General features: G+C 40.0%; 1 protein-coding gene across 6 annotated transcripts in view; it reads right to left on the bottom strand.

The window, feature by feature from the left end:
* Positions 1-26,707, bottom strand: part of apc (APC regulator of WNT signaling pathway) — a 196,909-nt gene that overhangs the window by 56,199 nt on the left and 114,003 nt on the right. For 4 of the 6 annotated variants that reach the window (XM_043710626.1, XM_043710645.1, XM_043710636.1 and 1 more), the window contains 2 exons: positions 23,108-23,198; positions 9,581-9,782 (listed from right to left, as the gene is read on the bottom strand). In XM_043710626.1, coding sequence (XP_043566561.1) covers positions 9,581-9,782; positions 23,108-23,198 — 293 coding nt within the window. The remainder of the gene's footprint in view (positions 1-9,580; positions 9,783-23,107; positions 23,199-26,707) is intronic. The other 2 variants (XM_043710664.1, XM_043710671.1) reach the window with 1 other exon arrangement.

Below are 26,707 nucleotides of genomic sequence, written 5' to 3'. Positions count from 1 at the left end.
GGAGGGAGGTGTCAGAAATGGTCCAGGTAAATTTAATGTCAGGGTGGAATGTGTTGGTGAAGTTGATGAGTTGCTCAACCTCCTCGCGGGAGCACGAGGTGGCGCCAATACAGTCATCTTTGTAGCGGAGGAAGAGGTGGGGAGTGGTGCCGGTGTAATTACGGAAGATCAACTGCTCTACATAGCCAACAAAGAGACAGGCATAGCTGGGGCCCATACGTGTGCCCATGACTATCCCTTTGGTCTGGAGGAAATGGGAGGATTCAAAGGAGAAATTGTTAAGGGTGAGTACCAGTTCGGCCAAACGAATGAGTGTGTCGGTGGAAGGGTACTGTTGGGGACGTCTGGAGAGGAAAAAACGGAGGGCTTGGAGGCCCTGGTCATGGCGGATGGAGGTCTTTATTCATTAGAGCTTAGAGGAACGTGGGGTGATCTTATTGAAATTTACATGTGTAAGAAGCACAGTCATTGTGGGACTGCAGCAGATTGAGACAAAGGGCAAGTGAGTTACTGATTGCTGTTGGAAATTTGGCTCAAAGTGGAAATACAACTCGTCTATCCTTGCCATATTCAGTTTTCAGAATTAATGCCACATTAGGACTGAGCCTTTAAGCAAGTAAAATCGCCAAATTAAAGGAGGTAAATGCTTGACTGTTCAAATTCAAGCCTCTGAATTCCTTTGTCTAAATAAGGTGTTGATTATTGTAGCAAAAAAAGGTTCTCTGAACAGATATTTATAAGAGAAAGAAATCATTCACTGCAGGTTAATATGCAAAACGGCACAAGAGGGAGACAAAGACCAAGTGAGTAACTGACTACTGCTGGAAATTTGGCATCAAGTGGGACAAGAGTAGTTGAATGTAAGAAGTAAACTCTCCAGAGTGAGAGATGAGTGGGAGAGGTTAAAAGGAGTGGATCAAGGCCTGTCCTGAAGTGAGATCGGCAGTAGAGTATCACAAACCACAGTGAGTGACACAAATACAGTGAATGCGGTGAGTCAGACGGGTGAATACTTCTCGTCGTTAAAAATACAATTCAGTTCATAAGATTGTGTTTAGGTCTCCAGTGTTTTTCAGCTTTCCTTTCTTAAAAACTCAAGAACTTCAAAGAGGTCCTTGAGGATTGTAATATCTGGATTACTCCCAGTGCTATGAGCTAGTGAGGGTAGGAATAGGAGGATAGAGCATATGAGTGTGTGTATGTTTGGGGGGTGGGGAGAACCAGGGAGATCAGTCTGAGACTGGTACGGTTGGGAAAAGGAGCAAATCAAACACTCAGGGCAGGCAGGAACAAAGCAGAGAATGAGGTAGCACTGATAAAATACACTGCATTTACCATACATACTCAAGTAAAAGTCAATCTCATGTAAAAGTCAACTCCCTATTTTTGCCAAATAACATGGCTTTTTCCACATATCTTGTGAGAAAGTCGACCTGGGTTCTTCACAGATAACAGATCAATGTTTATCAGTTAGTGTTCCGGCCGTCATGTCCTGCTCCAGTCTTCCAGTTGTTCTGCTCCACTCCCAGTCTTCCAGTCCGCTGGCTGTTGTATTCCACACCGGGTTTTCGGAATTACCATAATTCATTTTCTTTTAATTCTTTTAGAGATCAGGTGGATTTCTGCTAATAATATGGTACGAATTTTGACAGGCATGAATTTCAGCCCCTCAAAAGTAGTATCAGTGTAATAGTTGACAACATTAATTTAATCTCAAAAGGTAGTCAAAAAAATTCGACTATTACTGGAATATATACAGAATTTCAATGCAAGGGGCCAAACAGGCAAGGCAGAGAACTCAGGGCATGATTGGGAACATGGGACTGGGATATCATTGCAATTACAGAGACGTCATTCAGGGATGGACAGAACTGGCAGTTTAATATTCCAGGATACAAATACTATAGGAAGGATAGAAAGGGAGGCAAGAGAGGAGAGGGAGTGGCATTTTTGATAAGGGATAACACTACGGCTGTACTTAGGGAGGATATTCCTGGGAAAACATCCAGGGAAGTTATTTGGGTGGAACTGAGAAACATCAAAGGGATGATCACCTTATTGGAATAGTATTATAGACCCCCTCCCCAACAGTCAGCAGGAAATTGACAAACAATTTGTAAGTAGATCTCAGTTATCTATAAGACTGTTAGGGCGGTTATGGTAGGTGATCTTAACTTTCCAAATATAGACTGGGACTGGCACAGTGTTAAGGGTTTAGATGGAGAGGAATTTGTTAAGTGTGTACAATAACATTTTCTGATTCAGTATGCGAATGTACCTACTAGAGGTGGTGCAAAAATTGATCTACCCTTGGGAAATAAGGCAGGGCAAGTGACTGAGGTGTCAGTGAGGGAGCACTTTGGGGCCAGTGATCATAATTCTATCAGTTCTAAAATAGTGAAGGAAAAAGGTTAGACCAGATCTAAAAGTTGAAGTTCTAAATTAGAGGAAAGCTAATTTTGATGGTATTAGGCAAGAATGTTCCAAAGTTGATTGGGACAGATGTTCACAGGTGAAGCGATGGCTGGAAAATGGGAAGCCTTCAAAAATGAAATGAGAGTCCACAGATATATTCCTGTTAGGGTGAAAGGAATGGCTGGTAGGTGTGGGAATGCTGGATGAATACAGAAATTGAGGGTTTGGTTCAGAGAAAGAAGAAAGCATATGTCAGGTAGAGACAGCAGAGATCCAGTGAATCCTGAGTATAAAGACAGTAGGAGTACACTTAAGAGGGAAATCAGGAGGACAAATGGGGGACATGAGATAACTTTGGCAAATAGGTTTAAGGAGAATCCAAAAGGGATTTAATAAATACATCAATGACAAAAGGGTAACTAGGGAGAGATTAGGGCTCCTCAAAGATCAGCAAGGCAGCATATGTCTGGAACCACAGGAGATGGGGGAGATACTAAATGAGTATTTTGCACCAGTGTTTACTGTGGAGAAGGACACAAAAGATACAGAATGTGGGAAAATAGATGGTGACATCTTGAAAAATGTCCATATTACAGAGGTGATCTTAAAGGTGGATAAATCCCCAGGACCTGCTCAGGGCTACCCTAGAACTCTGTGGGAAGCTAGGGAAGTGATTGCTGGGTCCCTTGCTTAGATATTCATATCATCAGAAGCCACAGATGAGCTGCCAGAAGACTGGAAGTTGGCTTAAATGGTGCCAATATCTAAGAAAGATAGTAAGGAAAACCAGGTGAACCAGACGTCAGTGATGGGCAAGCTGTTGGAGGGAACCCTGAGGGACAGGATGTACATGTATTTGGAAAGGCAAGGACCGATTAAGGATAGTCAACATGGTTTTGTGTGTTGGAAATCATGTCGCACTAACCTGATTGAGTTATTTGAAGTAACAGAGGATTGATGAGGACAGAGCAATGGATATGGTCTGTATGGACTTCAACTAGACGTTTGACAAGGTTCCTCATGGTAGGCTGCTTAGCAAGGTGAGATCACATGGAATACAGAAAGAACTAGCCATTTGGATATAGAATTGGCTCAAAGGTAGAAGACCAAAGGTGGTGGTGGAGGGTTGCCTTTCAGCCTGAGACCAGTGGTCTGCCACAAGGATCACTGCTGCGTCCACTGCTTTTCATCATTTATATAAATGAATTTGAATATAGGAGATATAGTAAGTTTGCAGGTAACACTGAAGTTGGAGGCGTAGTGGATGGCAAAGGAGGTTACCTCAGAGTAAGATGGGATCTTGATCAGGTGGGCCAATGAGTGGCAGATAGAGTTTAATTTAGACAAATGTGAACTGCTGTATTTTGGAAAGGCAAGGCAAGTCCGGGAAAGGCAAGTCCGGGAAAGGCAAGTCCGGGAAAGGCTTATACACTTAATGGTAAGGTCCTGGTGAGTGTTGGTGAACAAAGAGGCCTTGGAGTGAAGCTTCATAGTTCCTTGAAAGTGGAGTCGCATGTAGATAGGGTAGTAAAGGCGGTATTTGGTAGGCTTTCCTTTATCGGTCAGAGCATCGAGTATAGGAGTTGTGAGGTCATCTTATGGATGTACAGGACATTGGTTAGGCCACTTTTGGAATATTGTGAGCAACTCTGGTCTCCTTTCTATCGGAAGAAACTTGAAAGGGTACAGAAAAAATTTACAAGGATGTTGCCAGGGTTGGAGGGGAGAGGTTGAATAGGCTGGAGCTGTTTTTCTCAGAGCATTGGAGGCTGAGGGGTGACCTTGTAGAGGCTTATAAAATCACGAGGGGCATGGATAGGGTACATAGACAAGATATTTTCCTCTGGTGTAGGGGAGTCCACAACTAAAGGGCATAGGTTTAAGGTGAGAGGGGAAAAATTTAAAAGAGACCTATGGTGAAACTTTCATATAAAGAATGGGTGCATTGCAGGGTTTGTGAAAGTTTGTAGCTCAGGTTGAGGTTTAGGGTATAGGTTTGCTCGCTGAGCTGTAGGTTTGATATCCTGACATTTCACTACCTGGCTAGGTAACATTATCAGTGGCGACCTCCAAGTGAAGCGAAGCTGTTGCACCTGCTTTCTATTTATATGTTTGTCCTGGATGGGGTTCCTAGGGTTGTGGTGATGTCATTTCCTGTTCGTTTTCTGAGGGGTTGATAGATAATATCTAGATCTGTGTGTTTATTTATGGCGTTGTGGTTGGAGTGCCAGGCCTCTAGGAATTCTCTGGCATGTCTTTGCTTAGCCTGTCCCAGGATAGATGTGTTGTTCCAGTCGAAATGGTGGTTTTTTTTCCTCAGTGTGTAGGGCTACGAGGGAGAGAGGGTCGTGTCTTTTTGTGGCTAGCTGGCGTTCGTGTATCCTGGTGGCTAACTTTCTTCCTGTCTATCCTACGTAGTGCTTCTGGCAGTCCTTGCATGGAATTTTGTAGATGACGTTGGTTTTGTCAATGGGTTGTACTGGGTCTTTTAAGTTTGTTAGTTTTTGTTTGACAGTGTTGGTGGGTTTGTGTCGCTACTAGGATTCCGAGGGGTCTTAGTAGTCTGGCTGTCATTTCTGAAACTTCTTTGATGTATGGTAAGGTGGTTAGGGTTTCTGGCTGTGTTAAGTCTGCTTGTCGTGGTTTGTTCTTGAGGAATCTGCGGATCTATGTTTTGAGTATCCGTTCTTCTTGAATGCGTTGTATCGGTGGTTCTCCTCTGTTTTCCGAAGTTCGTCTGGTGGCTCGTTGGAATAGTGTTCTGATACAGTTTCGTTTGTGTGTGTTGGGATGGTTGCTGGTGTAGTTAAGTATTTGGTCAGTGTTTGTCGGTTTTCTGTATACGCAGGTTTGTAGTTCTCCGTTGTCCGCTCTTTCGACTGTGAAGTCCAGGAATGCGAGTTTGTTGTCGGTTTCTTCCTCTTTGGTGAACCTTATGCCAGTGAGGGTATTATTGATGATGTTAAATGTCTCTATCTTGTTTTGTTTTGTGATGACAAAGGTGTCATCTACGTAGCGGACCATACATACATGGGTGCATGTATGGAGTGAGCTGCCAAAGTGGGGAAGGCTGGTACAATTACTTCATTTAAAAGGCATCTGGAAGGCTACATGAATAGGAAGGGTTTAGAGGGATATGAACCAAATGCCAGCAAATGGGACTAGATTAGTTTAGGATATCTGATCGGCATGGATGAGTTGGACTGAAGGGTCTGTTTCTGTGCTGTATGTATCTATGACTCTATTAGATTAATACTGGTTTATTTCGTTTATAAAACAAAATGTCAGTAGTGAAGTGAAAAGAGCACGAACTCAAGTGATTAATTTATTAGTTAAATCAAATATGATCATGATGGCAGGATGGGTGACGTGTTGCTACTGCAACATCTTGAAGCTGCCGTCATTCAGAATGAACACATCTGTTGCAAGTATTTACAGCTTGGAGAAACTTCAGATCCAAGTTAAGAAGTGGAGTTTGAGCTGCAGATATTAAACCACATCAGGGAAGGGGCAAGTTACCTGTAACCTTGGCTCCAAAGTATTATCAGATTAGATAAATCAAGATTAATCTGTGATCAGGGACAGGAGGACGCGACAATAACTGAGGCAGGTATAAGGGTCTGGGGTAACAACTGAGGAGTTTCAATCCCTGCAGTTGTCCAACAGTTACAGGGATTTTGTCAGATATGCAGATGAGGGAGGGGACTTCAGGGAGGATAAGCAAACTGACAGTGGCATCTTGGTTCAGGGAGCCATTCAAGGTGGGGAAGACGACAGGAATGTAATTGTGGGAGGAGACATAATAATTAGGGGGACAGATATTTCTTTCTGCAACCAAGAGTGGGAATCCTAAAGACTGTGCTGCTTACCCAGAACCAGGGTTAAGCACATCTCTTTGTGACTAAAAAGAACTTAGTGAGGGAGAGGAAGAATCCCATAGTTATTGTCCACATTGGTACCAACAACATTGGTAGATTGAGAAAAGGGGGTTCTGCTGAACGACTTTGAACAGTTAGGAGCTAAACTGAAAAGCATAACCTCCAAGCGACTAATCTCTGAATTACTACTGAGCCACAGGCAAACTGACATTGGGTCAACTCTGTCAAGGAGAGAATTGTGTGGTTCAGATAGGTGTGGTTAAATTCCACACAATTCTTCAGTTTGTGGGGCATTAGCACCAGTCCTGGAGTAGAAGGGAGCTGTTCTGATGGGATATGCTTCATTTGAACTGTGTTAGGACCAGTTTCCTGGTCGAACAGTTGAGAGAGTTTTAACTAACTGGGGCAAAGACAGCAAGCGAGGGGAAGAAAGAGAAAATGTAGGCTTCCAAAGCAAAAGGAAAAGGCTACACTACTGGGCAGCTAATTGAATAACAATACCCAGAGTGGCTTAGGAAGGGACAGGGTATACAAACATTGAAAACAAAAGTAAATAGGGTCAATATGGTGAAAAGTCAAAAGGCAGGCTCTTTATTTAGAATAAAAACTGAATTAATGACGCAAATACAGGTTAACAGGTGTTATAGCCATTACAAGGAGATCAAAGCTGGAAACTAAACATTCAGGGATATGTGACTTTTTGAAAGGTTGGGCAGGAAGGAAAGGGTGGCGAGGTAGCATTGTTGGCATTGAATGGACTAAGTACATTAGCAAGAAATGATCTTGAATTCAAAGCATAGAATGCATATGGGTGGAGGTAAAAATATAAAAAGGTAGTCAGGATACTGGTAAGAGTAGTCTACAAGCCCCCTTTTCATGGCGACGTGAAGGATAGAGAATAAATAAGATAATGAGGGCATATAACAAAGGCAGTATATTAATTCTAGGTGACTTTTTAAAAATTCATTCATGAGACATTGGCATCGCTGGTTGGCCACCATTTATTGCCTGTCACTAGTTGCCCTTGAGGAGAAGGTAAACTCCCTTTCTTGAACCGCTGCAATCCAATGCTGTAGGTAAACCACAATGCTGTTCTGGAGAGAATCCCAGGATATTGACCTTGTGCCAATGAAGGACTTGTGACATATTTCCAAGTCAAGATGGTGAGTGGTATTGGAGGCAGGTCACAGAATCCCTACAGTATGAAAGCAGGCCATTCAGCCCATTGAAGTACACTGACCCTCTGAAGAACATCCCATCCAGACATCAATGCTCAGCAGCAGCTGTGCACTACCTACAAGATGCACTGCAGAAATTCATTAAAGATCCTTAGACCTTCCAAACCCAAGACAACTTCCATCTCGAAGGACAAGGGCAGCTAATACATGGAAATGCCACCACCTGCAAGTTCCCCAAGCCACTTACCACTCGAATAGTAATTATACCACCGTTCCTTCATTGTTACTAGTTCAAAGTCCTGGAATTTCTTCCATAATAGCATTGTGGTCTACCTACTACTAATGGACTGCTGTGAATTAAGATGATAGCTCACCACCACACTCTCAAGGGCAAATAGGGACAGGCTGCCCCATCTAACGAAGATCACTTTCCACAAGTGAATAAAGTCCCAAGCAGCACCATACTGGAATACTTCTGTCGTACTGGGATCTTACTTTTGGATTGTTGCGATTCTGCTTACACAGTTTCATCCAGCGATATTTGGACCAAGACGCAGAGACCCTGGCACAATCTAAATTGAGCACTGACGAGTAAGTAAATACTATGGATACTGGATATTTAAAATAAAATAACATGCTTGAGAAACTCAACAGATCTGACACTATCTGCAGAGGAACAATGCTGGGCAGGATTTCCTGTTTTGCTGATTGAAGTTTTTCGTTTTTGCTTAAACATGGCGGTTCAAAGGAAGTGATGTAACTTAAGTAACTCTTGTAGGCCCACTTAACAACAAAGTTTCACTGTAGTCAGATGAAATACCTGTGAGCTGAAAAATGTGTTGCTGGAAAAGCGCAGCAGGTCAGGCAGCATTCAAGGAGAAGGAGAATCGACGTTTCGGGCATAAGCCCTTCTGGATTCCTGAAGAAGGGCTTATGCCCGAAACGTCGATTCTCCTGCTCCTTGGATTCTCCTGCTCCTCCTCCAAGGAGCAGGAGAATCGACGTTTCGGGCATCACAACTGCTCTGGTGGTCATGCTTATGTGCCTGCACTCAAGTTCCTCTGCCCTGTTCATCCCAATCACAGGTTGATTTCTTTTCTAGGCTTATCACTCAAGACTTGAATGAATCAAACAACTGAGCCTACTGGAAGCACCTGTGAGGGGGAAAATGACCAATGATGAGATTGTCAGTACAGATATATTTCTTTTAGCACCAGGCCCACTCACAAGTAAATAATTAAACACAAGGTGTCTCAGAAGCTGTTGCTTAGAGAGTATATAGATTTACATGCATCTTTAGTCTCAAGTGTCCAAGTATATGATCAATTTTGGCTTCCATCTGAAATCTGTGCCATTGTAAACTTAGACTTTGGCCAATTTTCTTCAGATTCAAAGGTAACATTCAAACAAGTGTTAATGGGAATCAAGGGTAAAGTCCTCTGTGGAAGAGTCAAATTGACAAAATAAGACACTGCAGTTGTTGTCAGCTAATCATCTCACCTTAAGACATTACTACCAAACATCTTCAAAACAAATAATCATACAGAATAGGCATCAAATCTTATCACCAAAGCTACATTGAATCTACACTAGTCCCATGGTTGTCAATGGGACAGCAGCATCCTGATTTCTTCAGTTATTCTATCAGTGAACCTACCTACATTGTAGATTGGGAAGAAATGTTCACTTGATTTAGTGTTCAGATTAATTCACACCAACTGAGTTATCAAACTCCACCATTTTCACATGCAAACAACATTCATACTTAAGGTGATTATCAACATGTAACATTCATAGCATATGCCATGCAATGACCATATCCAAAGTTTAGCAAGTTTACACAATTTCATTCATAAACATAGAAAACAATCGAAAAAACTTGGTAGTAAGGTCTTATCGAAGGATCATGCCAATCATTAGACTATCTGTAATACGGTGTAAATTAATAAAAATACAACTGATATTGGAATTGCTATTTTACTGTTAAATAAAATTATATACAAGTATATCTGCATTTTTCGGAATGTTTTCAGGAATTGTAGGTCCATAGGTTAGGGACAAAAACTAATATCGCTATAGTTACTTTAAACTGTATAGAGTAATATGTACCTCTCTTTTTCTAGCTCTTCCAAGTAGCCAGTACTTTCTCTGCTTCCATTGACTAATCCTCTTCTTGGAATTGAACCCATTGGAACTGGACTACACTCTCCTGACCGACTCGACACTGATCCTTCTCTACTTCCATACGAGTGCAGTGACATCTTTGGTTTTAATTTTACTGCAGATGAATTTGCGCACTCCAAGTTCAGTTCTGAAAAATAAAAGCATTAAATAATTTTATGCAGTTTTTAAAAAATGCATTGTGTATTAAGATAACTTTCCCTGAGAATTATAAATCCATTTTAAGACAATTTTAAGACGTGACTGCATAATTCCCAAAACTAATCCAAATACTTGGCAAAAGAAAACCTGTCATCAGTCAACTTCTTGAACAATGAGAACGATGAATCACCCTTCACCACTAGGAGCAAAACTTACTCACACAATGCCTGCTCAATTATGATCAGCTTTGGTTCTATTAGGGGAATTCAACTACAGACCATAATACAACCTTGTCCCAAACATGGACATTCTGAGTGCGAAATATTCTTGCCATTCAGACAGCATTCTTATAAGTGAGGCAAACAGCCCAAACAAACACTGAAGCCAGTGTAGATGCAGGGAAAACTCACCAGTAATGGAATAATATGTAGTATAAAGATGGTTATGGTTGCTAGATGCAAATCATTTAAGGCCCATGATATTATTGATAAAGATCCCCAGCCAAGCTCCGAGGCACAATTATCTCCAGACTTGTTAATGGCTATCGCTTCACTGAGGTCAGAAGTAGAACCATTTGATGATGACTGTATTCATCTCAATTCGCAAATTCCCAGTTAAGGTAGCAGTCCATGCCCACATGTAGTTGATATCAAATGTCAAGCATGACTGATGCAATACATTTTCACCATTCTAGTGTGAATGACTCTTGCCAGCAGGAGAATGAACTACCTCAGCAAGGCACCCAACCACATTTCAATTTCCCTAACATCAACATAAGCATTAGGTAGGAGGATAGAGAAAAGAGAGATAAATTGCTCTGGATCACTAGTGACTAGATCAGAGCTGGGTCACCTCATGGCACTTTATGATTGGATCAGCGCTTCATTTAAAAGCCTAAATATCCACCTGCTCTACTGCGTGGATCAAGACTGCAATTCATAAAATCCACAGGACAACCATAGCACTACAGCATGAATTCTTCAGCAGTACCTTCAAAACCTGACTTTCACCTCCTAGATAAATAAGAGCGCATACATGGAAGCACTAACATGAGTCAGGCATATACTCATTAATGCTGAATCCACTTCCTGGAACTCATTACCTAATAGAATTGTGGAAGCACTGCACTGCATGGATTGTAGCATTTCAAAATGGTCGCCCACCAGCACACACTCAGGACAATAAGGGATGCATATTAAAGTTGACAATTCAACAATGCATTTCTATTATGCATTTTTTTATTAAAAGATGAAAACTGATGAAAGAACCAATATGTTCAAAACGTGGCCATAGCTGATAGAAAAATAACAATTGGAATATGGCTCGCGTAAGAACAAGCTGCATAAAACTTGGAACAAATAGATTACGTACTGTTCTTTCACTCCAGAGAACTCCTCAAAAATATTTGAAAATGTTACATTAACAATAATTTATGCTAGTAACTGTTGAACAATATATCACCTTGAGATAAAGGAAAACCAAAGAGACAACTTTAAGTGTTCAAGTAGACAACCAAACCGTCCCTTACCAAACTGCTGTCCTCTACAGCCTCACTTCCTGTGCTTCAATTAGAAAAGATACACGACATTCACTGAATCTAGTTTGGATATGCTGCAAGTAATCAGACCTTTCTACACTTTCACTCTCAAGCCTAATGCGTTATATTGACATATTCTCAAGTTCAAATTCAAAGCAGCATTCTTGACTCAGTGTTAATGCTCATATCTTTGAGGCAGAAAAGCATGGATTCAAATCCCACTGGACTCAAAACATTAACTCTGTCTTCTCTCCACAGATGAATTTCTCTTGCAATTTGATTTTGTGTTTATTGGAGATAATAGGAACCAAGAAAAACAACCAAATTTCTGTTGTCACCAATGGAGTCAAAGAATGAGAGAAAAACAGTGCATTACTCCTAGCTCAGTCATAACATTTTCAGTTGAAATAGTTAATTAACCTTGATTTTTCTCACAAGTGCACAAAAATCTTGAAGAGGGAGGGATTTCATAAGTATTTTGTCCAAGTATTTATTCAAGTAACTAAAACAGATCAACAGGTCATATTGTCCACTGCTGATTCTGGGGTGACATTTAAGAAAATGGAAAATCAATTCTCAAAAGGACATTTATGATACTTAATTCAGTGAAGAGTGCAAGAGGGCATGCCAGGAACAGCACCAGGCATACCTAAAAATGAAAGTGCTAACCTGGTGAAACTAGAATGCTGGACTACTTGCATATCCAACAGTGAAAACAGCATACAACAGACACAGAGAAAGCTAAACCACAGTCAAGCTTCTGCAGTCCTGCCACATCCAGTCATGAGTGTTGCTTGTCAATTCAACAACAAACAGGATATGGTGGCTCCACAAATATCCCCCTCCTCAATAACACTAGCGCTCAACACATCAGTGCAAAAGACATCAGTGGTACTTGCATCCATTTTATCGCAGGAGTTCTGAATAGATAATCTATCTCCTAACGTTCTCAGCATCACAGATGCCAACCTTCAGACAGTTTGATTCATTCTACATGAGGAGAAAGTGAGGTCTGCAGATGCTGGAGATCAGAGCTGGAAATGTGTTGCTGGAAAAGCGCAGGTCAGACAGCATCCAGCTGACCTGCTGCGCTTTTCCAGCAACACATTTCCAGCTCATTCTACATGATAATAACAGCTGAAGGCACTGGATACAAAATCTTTAGACTCATACATCTAAGCTATATTACTCAAGACTTTTAGTCCAGAACCAGATGTAATTCTAGCCAAACTATTCCAATACACCTACAATACTAGCATTGCTTAATGATGCGGACAATTATCCAGATATATCCCATCCATAAAAGCAAAACCAAATCCAACTTAGCCAAATTACTGGTCCATCAGAATATTCTCAATCATAAGCAAAGTTTTGAAGGGGTCACTAACAATGCTATCAAGCTGCACTTGCAAAGAAGTAACCTACTCACCGATGCTCAGTTTGGGTTTTGCCACAAACAGTTTCCAATTTTGGAAGTCTTGGTCAATCATGGGAAAAAAAGAGCTGATCTCCAGAGGTGAGGTGAAAGTGATCGCTCCTGACACTAAGGCAGCGTTTGAGTGCAATAGCAAGGAATTTTAGCAAAACTGAAGTCAATAGGAATGAAGGAAAAACTGTCCAATGACTCGAGTCATTCCTAACACAAAGGAAGACAGCTTCAGTTGATGGAGTTCAATCAATGCAGGTCACTACTGCAAGAGTTTCTCAGGGTGCAACCAGCTTCAGCTGCTACATCAATAACCTTTTCTCCATCAGAAGTTCAGAAGTGGAGATATTTGTGAAAGATTGTAATGTTTGCCAAAGATTGAAACGTTCATTACCATTCATGAAGATTAGATATGAGCCAAAGTTTCTCGTTATGACATGCATTATTAAATTCAACTGAAAGTCCACAAGATGGCATGTGTAACATATCTGCCAGATAAGTGTACTCTACTCTACACAACAGTATGATAGAAATAAAGTCATACAGCACAGCAAGAGGTCCTTCAGCCCGACTTGTCCATGCTGACCAGGTTTCCTAAACCAAACTAGTTCTTGCATTTGGCCCATATTCCTTGAAACCTTTCCTATCTATGTAGCTGTTCAAATATCTTAAATGTTGTAATTGTACCCACTTCTATCATTTCCTCTGGCAGCTCATTTCATATATGCACCACTCTTTGGATGGGATGCTCTTTGGAGAGTTGGTGTGCACTTGATGGGCCAAATGGCCTGCTTCCACACAGCATGGATTCCATGATTCTCAGTGGTGCAGCAGTCTATGAACTTTGTCATTTCTTCATTAACAGACTAGTGCAGAGTACAGAAAAATGTAACAAAAACAGAAGTTGCTGGAAAAGCTCAGCTGGTCTGGCAGTATCTGAGAAGATAAATCAAAGTTAATGCTTTGGTCCTCACTGGACCCAAAACATTAACTTTGATTTCTCTTCACAGATGCTGCCAGACCTGTTAAGCTATTCCAGCAACTTCTGCTTTTGTTTCTGTTTCACAGCATCCACAGTTCTTTTGGTTTTTACGCAAAGATGGAGCCTTGGCACAAAGGATATGGTCAGATGAATTTGCAGGATATAGTTCTTGACCGATTATTTATGTTCATGTTGAACATGGCTGGGGCCAGCAGAGAATCCTGTGGTAGCCTTTTGGCCGACCTTCTCCATGCACAAGGGGGACTGATCAGTCTAAGTGATCTTTTAGCTCTACCAATACAGAGAGTCTACTTTTAGCTTGCTAATAGCCATGTCCTTTTCCTCTAATGCCATTATTATTCTGCTGCTGTACCTCACTTTCCCTTTTTGAAATAATAACATTCCAATGTGTAATTCCTAGTCCTGACTTTTCTGTACCCACATCTAAGTTACCATAATTGTGCTGGTTGCTTCCAATGTGTGATTGCCTTCAATTTCTCTATTTAATTAGAAATATTAAATGCACGGATGCACAAATATTTTAAATTCATTTTTAAATAAATTTCCCTTCAGTTCAGTTTTAATCAAATTTTTAGACTCATAATTATTAATTCCCTTGCCATCAAATAGCCTCCTTTACTTTATCCTTTTCTACATTCTATTGTCAGGTGACTTTTTTCCTTGTTGCATTTACCTTTAAGCGACTTACGTCTCTTATAGATGCCTTCCTCATTTTACTAGCTTAAGCCTTGACCACCTCCCTGTTTATTCATCTGCTCAGAATTGAAAAAAATCAGTTCCATCATGGTTCAGGTGGAGCCCATCCCATCAGCACAGTTACTTCTGTTCCAGAACTGATACTGATATCCCATAAACAAAACCTGTCTTTTAAAATATCAGCTTTTTATTCACATGTTAATACTCCTCTGCTCTCATGCCTATTTCTATGTGGGTTGGTCAATAATTATTCTATGGCTATTGTTCTCAGGACTTTTTTTAATTTAGAAATTAATTCCTGACACTCTTTCTGCAGAACATTCTCCTGGTTCCTATGTAATGTCATTTGTTTCAATGTGAACCAAAACAACTGGATTTACTCCCATTTCCAAGTTTCTCTTCATCCACCATAACATAATCCTTAATTTAATATTTTGTAAGTAACACACATTTTGAGCTTCTTTGTATTAACTACTGAGTACATTATAATCATTCAAACCATTGTTTGGATACATTCCTGCAGAATGTAACATTTAAATTTTTAGGTATCACCAATCTAACATATACAATAAGGAAAATAACTAATTTTATAGAATATAAAGTAAACAGAGGAGAGATATGGACTACAAAATGGCAGATGAAATTTAATACCAGTATTTGTGCTTTAAAGCAGTCCGGTCAAAAAACCTAAACTCTGAAGTAGATTCAGTGCAGGGTGCAGTGGAAGACCGGAAGGACTCGAGATATAGATTAACAGGTCAGTAAAGGGAATTTTATATTGATAGAAGTTATTTAAAAATGCAACTAAAATTCCTGCTTTTACTTTGAGGGGTATGGAAATATAAAACCAACATACCCCGTGATAAGTATACATATTATCTTAATAGGCTAAATTAACTTATCTTGTCTGCTCGCGGACTGTTGGCATCACTGGCAAGTCCAGCATAATGGAGGAGAAAGTGAGGTCTGCAGATGCTGGAGATCAGAGCTGGAAATGTGTTGCTGGAAAAGCGCAGCAGGTCAGGCAGCATCCAGGGAACAGGAGAATCGACGTTTCGGGCATAAGCCCTTCTTCAGGAATGAGTCCTCATTCCTGAAGAAGGGCTTATGCCCGAAACGTCGATTCTCCTGTTCCCTGGATGCTGCCTGACCTACTGCGCTTTTCCAGCAACACATTTCCAAGTCCAGCATAATGGTCCATTCTTAACTGTCTTTTTCTTTTGAGGGTGGAAGTGGTAACAATGAGCCACCTTCTTGAATTGGTGTTTCCAAAGTGCATGGATTACTGGGCTTCACATTATGGGGAGGATATAAAAGTGCAGAAAGAATACAAACCAGATTCACAAGTCTGTGAAAATAAAATATAGCTTGAAAGTGGAGGGGTTGTCAAACAGAATTGTTCAAACTTCTGAAAGCAAGGAAAACTTAAAGGGAGATTGTTACCAGTAACTGACAAGAATGAGGGCCTTGTGGGCAGCACGGTGGCTAGCACTGCTGCCTCACAACGCCAGAGACCCGGGTTCAAGTCCTGCCTCAGGTGACTCTGTATGGAGTTTGCACATTCTCCCCGTGCCTGCATGGGTTTCCTCCCACAATCCAGAAATGTGCAGGTTAGGTGAACTGGCCATGCTAAATTACACTATAGCGTTAGGTGAAGGGGTAAATGTAGGGGAATGGGTCTGGGTGGGTTATGCTTCGGTGGGTCGGTGTGGACTTGTTGGGCCAAAGGGCCTGTTTCCACATTGTAAGTAATCTAATCTAATCTAAATACAAATTTAAATGCAAGAGATTTAGAAGAGAGTAAAAGAGAAAAACAAAAAATTTACAACCCAGGAACAGGCCCTTCGGCGCTCCAAGCCTGAGCCGATCCAAATGTACTGTCTAAACCTGTCATTCAATTCCTAAGCATCTGTATCCCTCTGTTCCCCACCTACTCATGCATCTGTCCAAACGCATCTTAAATGAATCTACCATGCCTGCCTCTAACACCTTTGTTGGCAACGCATTCCAAATGCCCACAACCCTCTGTGCGAAGTACTTGCCGCGTGTATCCCCCTTAAACTTTCCATCTCTCACCTTGAAAGTGTGATCTCTCATTATCAAATCCTACACCCTGGGAAAAAGCTTGTCTCTATCCACCTTGTCTATAACCTTCATGATTTTGTAAACCTCAATCAGATCCCCCCTCAATCTCCTTTTTTCTAGTGAAAATAAACCTAACCTACTCAACCTTTCTTCATAGCTAACACCTTCCATACCAGGCAACATCCTCGTAAACCTTCTCTGCACCCTTCCCAAACCGTCCACATCCTTTTGGTAATGTGGCAACCAGAACTGTACACAGTATTCTAAATGCGGCTGAACCAAATGTCTTTTAAAATTTAACATGACTTGCCAGCTCTTATACTCAATACCCCGTCCAATGAAGGCAAGCATACTATATGCCTTCTTGACCACCATATCCACCTGTGCAGCAACCTTCAGGGTAGAATGGACCTCACTCCCAGATCTCTCTGCCCATCAACTTTTCCCAAGGCTCTTCCGTTCATTGTATAATTCACTCTAGAATGCATCACCTCACATTTATCTGGATTGAAAACCAACTGCCACTTTTCCGCCCAACTCTCCAGTCTATCTATATCCTCCTCTATTCTCTGACAGTCCCTTATGCTTTCTGCTACTCAACCAATCTTCATGTCATCTGCAAACTTGATCATACCAACAGTGCCCTCTTCCAGATCATTTATGTATATCACAAACAACAGTGGCCCCAACACTGATCCCTGTGGAACACCACTGATCACCTTTCTCCATTTAGAGAAACTCCCTTCAACTAGTACTCTGTCTCCTATTGCTCAACCAGTTCTTTATCCACCGAGCTAGAACACCCTGCACACCATGTGACTTCACCTTCTCCATTAGTCTACCATGGGGAACCTGAGCAAACATCTTACTAAAGTCCATGTATATGACATCAACAGTCCTTCCTTCATCTATCAACTTGGTCACTTCCTCAAAGAACTCTATATAATTGGTAAGGCATGATCTCCCCCGCTCAAAACCCTGTTGCCTATCACTTATAAGCCCATTCTTTTCTAAATAGAAATAGATCCTATCCTTCAATACCTTCCTCAGCAACTTTCCCACCACTGCATCAGGCTCACTGGTCTGTAGTTACCCGAATTATCCCTACTACCCTTCTTGTACAGGAGGACAACATGACCAATCCTCCGGCACCTCATCTGTATTTAAGAATGCCACAAAGATATCTGTCAGGCCCCAGCTATATCCTCTCTCACCTCCCTCAGCAACCTGGGATAGATCCCATGTGGTCCTCAGGATTTGTCCACCTTAATAACCTCTAGCCTACTCAACACATCTTCCCTACTTATGTCAATGTGATCCAGACTAATCAAACTTCTATCTCTCATCTCAACATTCATCATATTCCTCCCCTCAGTGAACACTGATGCAAAATAATCATTCAGAATCTCACCCATTCTCTCAGGTTTGACACTCAGCCTTCCTTCGCTATCCTTTAGTGGACCAATCCTTTCTCTAGTGACCCACTTGCTTCTTATAGAAGAATAAAATGCTTTGGGATTCTCCTTAATTCTGCTCACTAAAGCTATTTCATGACCCCTTTTAGCCCACTTGAATCCTTGTTCAAGACGTCCTACTCTTCTGATATTCTTTCAGGGCCCGTTCTGTTCTTAGTTGCCTAGACCTTTTGTATACTTCCCCTTTCCTCTTGGCTAGTCGTACAATTTCTCCTGTCATCCACAGTTCACGAATCTTGCCCTTCCTATCCTTTGCCTTCAACGGGGCATGCCTATCCTGCACTATCTTTGAAAGTAAGGGAGCAACTTCTTCATACAAGTAGTAGTCTAAAACGAAAGGGTACAGGTTTAAGGTGAGAGCGAAGAGATACAAAAGAGCCCTGAGGGGCAATTTTTTCAGAGGGTGGTGAGTGTCTGGAATGGGCTGCCAGAGGCAAGTACAATTTTGTCATTTAAGAAACATTTAGACAGGTACATGGATGGGAAAGGTATGGAGGAATATGGACCAAATACAGACAAATGGGACTAGTTTTGCAGTCATTGTTTTTACCCAAATGGGACTAGTTTCATTGCGAAAACTGGGTGACAAGCAGCAGCTGGGCCGAAGGCTCTGTTTTCATCCTGTAAACTTGTATAGAACACTGCAGCACAGGAATGGGCCGTTCGGCCCACAATACTGTGCCAAGCATGACGCCAAATTAAATTAATCCTGTCTCCCTGCCCTTGGTCTATATCCCTCCATCCCTTGTATATTCATGAGCTTATCTAAAAGTCTTTTAAAGCCCACTATTATATCTGCTTCCACCACCACCACCTCCAGCAGTGTATTCCAGACTCCTACTACTCTGTTAAAAAAAAAACTTGCCCCTCACATCTGCTTTGAACTTTCTTCCTCTCATCTTAAATGTATGCCCGCTAGTTTTATTCATTTCAATTCTTGGAAAAAGATTCTGACAGTCAACCCTATCTATGCATCACATCATTTTATAGATTTCTATCAAATCTCCTCTCAGCCTCCAATGCTCCAGAGAAAATGACCTGAGTTTTTCTAGCCTTTTCTTATAACTCATACCCTCTAATCCAAGCAGCATCCTAGTAAACTTTTTCTGCACCCTCTCTAAATCCTCCACATCCTTCCTGTAATGCAGCATACAGAACTGAACACAATACTTCGAATGTGGCCTAACCAAAGTCTTATAAAGCTGCAACATGACTCTTGTGCTCAATTCCCCAACCAATAAAGGCAAGCATGCCATATGTCCCTTTTTTACCGCCTTATCTACTTGTGTAGCCAGTTTTAGAGAGCTATCAACTTGAAACCAAGATCCATCTGTAAATCAATGCTGTTCAGGGTCCTCTCATTAAGCGTTTACTTTTCTTTTACATTTGATCTCCCAAAGTGCACAGTCTCTCACTTACCGGATTAAACTCCATCTGCCATTCCTACAACTGATCTAGATCCTGCTGTATCCTTTGAAAACCTTCTAAACTATCTACAATTCCGCTAATCATTGTATCTGCAAACTTAATAACCCACACATCTACATTTTCATCCAAGTCTCATATATATATATATATATATAAAAAAAAGTCCCAGTACAGATCCTTGTGGAACACCACTAGTCCAGGTGGAAAACACCCTTCCACCACTACCCTCTATGTGCAAGCAAATTGTTCATGCAGCCAAGTGCCCATGGATCCCATACGTCTTAATGTTCTGAATGAGCGTACCATTGAGGACCTTGTTGAAAGCCTTATTCAAAGCCTTACTAAAATCCACATAGACAACAGTCACAGCTCTATCCACATCCACCACCCTTGTCACCTCCTCGAAAAGTTCAATCAAGTCAGTATCATTCAATCATGACAGTCTGACAGTCCCTAATGAGGCCATGCTTTTCCAAATGCGCGTAAATCTTATCCCTAGGAATTCTCTCCAATAGCACCCCAACCCCTGATGGGAGACTCACCAGTCTATAGTTTCCTGGATTATCCCTATTTTCCTCTCAATGAGTAACCAGAAGGCTGTGAAATCAACTTTGAGGCTCAGCAGTCAGATACAAAGTATGAATGATTTGGAGGTGCCGGTGTTGGACTGGGGTATACAAAGTTAAAAAACACACAACAGGTGTTCAAATAAACCTGTTGGGCTATAACCTGGTGTTGTGTGATTTTTAACAAAGTATGAAAACACTCAAGATTAGATTGGATAGGTAATGGAAAGAAAAAAGGCTAAATGGATATGGGTACAGGGTGCATAAACATGATTAGATTAAATGGTCAAATAGAAAATAAATGCAGACTGTTTGCAGTGAATTACTAATTCCTACACGTATTTCTAAAAGAGTTGCATAACAGGGTAAAAAGGAAGAATTTAAATTTTTACTGCTGTCAAGTTTCTAAATCATCTGAATTTCTTGAGTACTTAAGTGCGTTAAAGCCAAAACAAGTCACGTACAAGAAATTTACTGAAACTTTAATATCAGTGAGATATGGCAATGCTGAGTTTTTTTACACCACCCCACCATGTGCAACCATATATAAAATCGCAAATTCTATATTTCAGCTTTGATCTAATTGCAATCTAGTATTGAAAAACATTTTCACACAAGAAGCAAAAAAAATTATAATAGCCAACTTCAGGGACATAGAACGTTATTTATTATTCAGTACTCGATCAATCAAAATGGCTGCATCCAAACTCCAGCAAATTGCTGCCTAGATATAAAAGCCAATTGAAATGAAAATTAATAAATAAGCTAACAATAGATTGTAAAACATCTCTCAGAAAGTATACTAATTAAAATGCACAAAAGCCCAAACTCACTTATGCATGCTTCTTGTGCACACATGAAGTGATCAAATGTAACACTTGCATTATAGCTGAAATCAATTGTAAAAATACAGAGAGCAGATAGTTAGTTACAGAATACGAGCACATTATTGATGTGCAGAAATATACAGTTTTGAAATTAATATGGGTCATGCTTACATAACAAAATCCATATCATACACAGGATATTTTAATAAAACAAACAAATCAGGTGTAGTATTGCGTACGAGAATAATTTGAAAAAATGTTTCACCAAAATAAGTTTCAAACTTATTGTTCCATTAAATAAATTAAATAATTACATATAAAAGATAGGGGAACAAAATAAATAAAGCAATCATTAATAGATGTACTTCTGATCAAGGGTAAACTATACAGGGGACTAAGAACACAGTTCCTTCATTGCAGAGACATGGTTTCATCTGGTTAAACTAGATGGAAAACAAAAGTCTATTCCTGCTGTCCAAAAACAATAACAAAGGCCAAAAAATACAGGAAACTAAACATAGAGTTGTCATGGTATATGTAGGTAATAATTTCAAGGTTAGGTCTAAGAAACTAGAACGAGTGGGGAATTTAGCCAAAGGATTAAATGGAAAAACAAAACAACAAAGGTCATAAATAATCTCGGAATGACTACCCAGGCCGCAAGAAAATTAGCAAATAAACTCAGTGTTGAATATGTGACTCAAAGATTGGTGTGGGAGAAATGGGAGCACTGACACTGGGTATGAGGAAGGATGGAGCTGATCTGTTCGAATAGGTTTTACCAGAATCTTGCTGTGATCAATATGCCATTAACTAGCAAGACATGTAAAATGGATGGAGTGCAAGAGGGCTCAAGTGAGTAGAATTTTTGAAAACTAAAAAAGAAAGGACATGACAATAGTGCAAGATAGTGATATTGACTATGATAACTGAGAAAGAGCCTGTCTTGGGCAGTGAATGACAGACCATAGCTACAGGATTTGCATACTAATTTGCGCATGCCCAGTGTTTTAAAGTTTTTGTCAGTTTTGGAGAGCTAATGATGCTAAATAGTATTTTGTAACTGGTTGTACTGTATATTTAGCATTCCATCGGGTTTGACCTTTCTGCCTACCAATTCTTGATCGCTTAATTATCCTGGATTATTCACTGGGCTTCATGTCAAAGTTCAGGGAAGAGTAATGAAGATGCACCAGCTCTTTTCAATGTATGCTTGAATTTGTGCTGCTATTTTGTTGTTCTGTTTTAAGGTGCTTTAATTGACCGTTATAAATAACCAAACATTTACAGTAGAATGGTTCCTTAGAACAATTTATTAATTCAGAATACTAATAAGATCACCTTTAAAGCTCCAGGTGAACTGCAGGCTTTTGAAACTCGCAAGGAGACATGTCTGTGCAAACCAGGAAACACTCCTGTCTCCCTACTTCCCTCCTTTCAGATTACAGAGTTTGTTTCTACACATCTTGTACTGTTTGTGATGTGACTGAAATTGAACCACATTATTTGAAATGAAATATTATTGCACAAGAGTATATACTGTACTGAAATCACAACACATCTTATCCCTTTTACATTAGGAGTACCATACTCTACATAAATAACTGATTGGATAAATTTGATCAACTGTGCTTTCATTTGAACTGAGAGATTTTCCATTGTATTCTACAGTAATATACAACTTTGAGAATCTCAAAACTACAATACCTACATGTCAACCACCAAAATCTGCTGTGTCTGTTATTGCAAATTCTCTCATTTGACACATACCGCTGCAGAATGTGGTGCATATAGAAATCATACAACCAAAACCAAATCAAAATAAGCAAACAATCTCAAAAAAGTTGAATACAAAAATTCTAATGTAATGCAACACTCTAACCTTTCAAAGCTCAAAGGATCCCTTACCCCCTTTGCGCATGAACTTCTAAAATCATCATTACTACATGGACTTAATCTCTGAAGATTAAGACAAGGATTTCCTAGAAACAAAATGCTAAAACTTGAGCTTTAAAACATACTTTATTTGTATTAAGTCAGTAAAATGTGAGATTTTACATTAGGCACGGAAGCTTTAGCCATCCACATAAAAGTGACGATTCAGAACAAAAATCAATTGAGTAAATTACGAACAGCTCTAATCATTTATTTAATGAATAATCTGAGAAACACCACTATGCCTTTATTCATATAACTGAATCTACTTCTCTTGAAGACCATCTAGAACTGGTGTTTAAAAAGTCAGTTACCATTACATACTACAAGACTTACCTTTTAGTCGTTCCAGTAGATCAACCTGTCCAGCAGAAGCCAGAGCCAGAGCCTCGTCTTCAATGCTACCCTGCAGTTGCTTCAGGACCTCCTGCAGCACGAAGTGAAGCACAATCAGAATGGCTGTAATCATACTGAAATCGAACCTACAAGTCAGGCTGCATGTTACTTCAGCAGCCATACATTACAACCCTCAACTGAACAGAATTAACTTGCACCAAAGATATTTTGGGCCTATGCTTCGAATTCCATTTTACACGTGAGGTGACTGAAGTTAATTCCTTATCCAACAATTTAAATATTTGCAAGTACCTTCCACTTGAACTTGACAATTTACCTTCCTGCACTGCTTTGGATGCTCCAAATTTATCCATAATTACATACAAGTCTTCAACTGGTTAATATTTCTGCTGTGCTACTTTTCCATTCCCTCTGAAAAGGTGCACAACTATATCTAAACTAACTTTTCATTGCCACAAGGTAGATAATTCTATGAAGTGAGGGCAAACTTTCAACCAAATCTCGACAAAGACCCACACCCAACTAACATACAGTATGCACTTGAACTGATGTGTATTACACCTGCATTGATTTATAGATTTATAAATATTAGAGATTTGAGGTACAGCTCTAAACAGGCATCCAAATCAACTACTAATTCAACTTAATTATAAACAGTTGATTGGCGCTGCCAAAAATTGCAAAAACCAAACACTTTCTTTTTCAGAGCAAAACATTCAAGTTTGCCCTTTTTGTTTTTCCATGAAATTTGGGTGTTGCTGGCTAGGCTAGGATTTGTTGCCCATCCCTACCTAACTGCATTTGAAGTTGGTGCTCAACTACCTTCTGGAACTGTGGTCAATCCACATGGTATAGGTGAACAGTGCTGTTCACTACCAAGTTCCAGGATTCTGGCACAGCAACAGTGAAGTCAAGGCAATTTGACCCCGAAATCAGGAAGTGTGGCCTTGGATTGCAACTTGCAGTTGATGACTTGCCCATGCATCTGCCACCCTTTGTCCTTCCGAGTGGAAGCAGCTGAGGGTTTGGATCGTGCTGCCAAAGGAGCCATGGTGAGTTCCTGTTGACCATTTTAAAAAGATTGCGGAACATGTGATGCATAAGGATCTGTGTTCTCGTGCGTTGTTCATAAAAGGTAATTATATAAGTATAGGAGCAATTAAGAAATTTAATTAAATCAGAAGTAGGAAAGCAATGCTTCAGTTAAGCATGCCATTGGTGGACTCTGTACAATATTGGTCTCCATAATTAATGATGGCTGTAAATGTAATCAAAGCAGTGTAGAGAAAGTTTATTGGACTAATACCTGAAATCGGCAAGTTGACTCACGAGGAAATTTGGGACAAGCTAGGTTTTGTACCTTAAGTTCAGAAGAATAGAAAGGAGCTTTATTGAAATATGTCAGATGCTTGATAGGGTACATACAGATAGGAGGTTTCCTTTCATGAAATGATCCAGATGATCCATAAGAGATCAAAGGTAAGGAATTACCAATTTAAGAGAGAGAAGAGAGAGAGGAGGAGATATTTTTCAAGAGGGTAGCAAATTTTTGGAACTTTCTTCTTCAAAAGTTGATGGAACCAAAGTCTTTTAATTAATTTTCAAGGCCAAGGTAGACAGATCCTTTTTAAGCAAAAAATGAAAGGCTATTGGAGGTAGGCAGGATTGTGAAATTATTAGATCAGCCATGATCTTGTGAATGTTGACAGAATGGACTGCTCCCTCTGATCCCATTTTGTTCATGTATTTATAGGTGTGGTGCCAGAGCACTTCGGTTGTGGATGTGGTACTAATCAAGCAAGCAGGTTTGGCCTGGATATTGTCGAGCTTCAAGTGTTGCAGCCATACTCATCCACAAATGTAGGAAATATTTCATCACACTCCTGACTTATGCCTTGCAGATGGTAGACATAGACAGGGCATGGTTAGTCAGGAGACCACACAATTACATAATTCTGCAGAAGCAGTAGTTTGGTTAGAAGTCCAGCTACTGTAATTTTACTACCAATTTGTTTTAAAACTATCAACCATGCTAATTTATTTTTGAAAAAACACAAACTTAAGTGAAGAATGGAGCTTTATTCTACAAAGATAAGTCCACTGTGATTTCTAAATAAAATTATACTTTTAAGCAAGAGTGTTTACATTGGTCTGTGCTCACCTTTGTCTCTTGGATTCTAAGTTAAGGAGTTTCATCCTTTCATTTTCTCAATAATGTGGCAGTTCAAAACTATTATATCAGTAGGCAAAGCTCTTAACAAGTGCAATTTTTTTTTATCCCCCATTAAAAACTCAGTGAAAGGGCAAAAAAAAGTGACCTTGCCAATAACACGTATTCCAAAAGTAAATACAAAATGATAGGTAAATTTTATGTTTTGTCATTTGTTGAATCTTTTCTCCAATGGAATCAAGAGTTAGAAGGTAGTGTTTTGGAAGTTCATTGACAAAGCATTCAAGGTGAAGAGATGAGGGAGGAAAGGGTATCTTGTTGAAAAGAGGAGAAAATGACTTGGGTTTATTAAAAAGAACAAGGAATTGGTACTATTTAATAACTGGCACAGACTTGATAGACTTAAGTAGCCATTTGTTGTGCTGTTCATTCAACGAATATGTCCAGCCATCTGCTAACTTAAAGATATGTTTTATCATTTTAAGTTATCGTATGTATCATGCAGATCAGCTTGGTAAAAGGCCTGTGCCACCTTGATCACTAGTATTGCTTACTAATGAACTTCTGAACCGCAGCATTTTCCAGGCAGAACAATGAGCTATGTAGTCAGAGCTGTGTCTACAATATTGTGAAAAAACACACATGCTATTTTAGCTAAATCAAGAGACTCCAGCACAATTCCAATGAACTAATTTGAAATGAAAATCAAACTATGTTTAATTTTCAAAAATAAGTTCATAGAATCATAGAACCCCTATAGCGTGGAAGCAGACCATTCAGTCAAGAGTCCACACCGACCTTCCAAAGAGCATCCCACCCAGGTCCAACCCTCCCCACCCCTCAAAATCTGATACTCTTGCATTTCCCATGACTAATCCACCTCGCCTGAACATCCCTGGATGCTACAGGCAATTTAGTATAGCCAGTCCACTGCACCTGTACATCTTCGTGTACATATAATGTCTATTGGGACATAAGCCATTTATGACTAAGATAAGGAAGAATTTCTTCGCTCAGAGTTGTGAACCTGTGGAATTCTCCACCACAGAAAGTGATCAATGGTATTGAGAGAAAGCGGGAATGGGATACTGAAATCACATGATCAGCTATGATCATATTGAATGGTGGTGGCAGGCTCAAAGGGATGAATGGTCTATTTCTGCAGCTTTTTCTATGTCTCTAAACAAACAGTTTTAAAAGTCGATAAGCACATCTTAATGGGTTAACTTTACACTGGAGCTTTTAAATTTTTTTTGGCAGTAAACTAACGACTAAAATAAACAGTCTTCCTTCTTAGAAAAAGCACAAAGTGAAGTGTAAAAGAATTTTACACAATTTATTAATCTAGGTTTCAGAGTCTGCAATTTGAGCATTAGAAGAGTTCTTCATGCACTGCAGCACATGCAGTG

This window comes from Chiloscyllium plagiosum, chromosome 2 (assembly GCF_004010195.1).
Source record: "Chiloscyllium plagiosum isolate BGI_BamShark_2017 chromosome 2, ASM401019v2, whole genome shotgun sequence".
Lineage (NCBI taxonomy): Eukaryota > Metazoa > Chordata > Chondrichthyes > Orectolobiformes > Hemiscylliidae > Chiloscyllium > Chiloscyllium plagiosum.
Note: the sequence above shows the minus strand (reverse complement) of the source record. Positions and strands in the feature narration are given on the sequence as shown.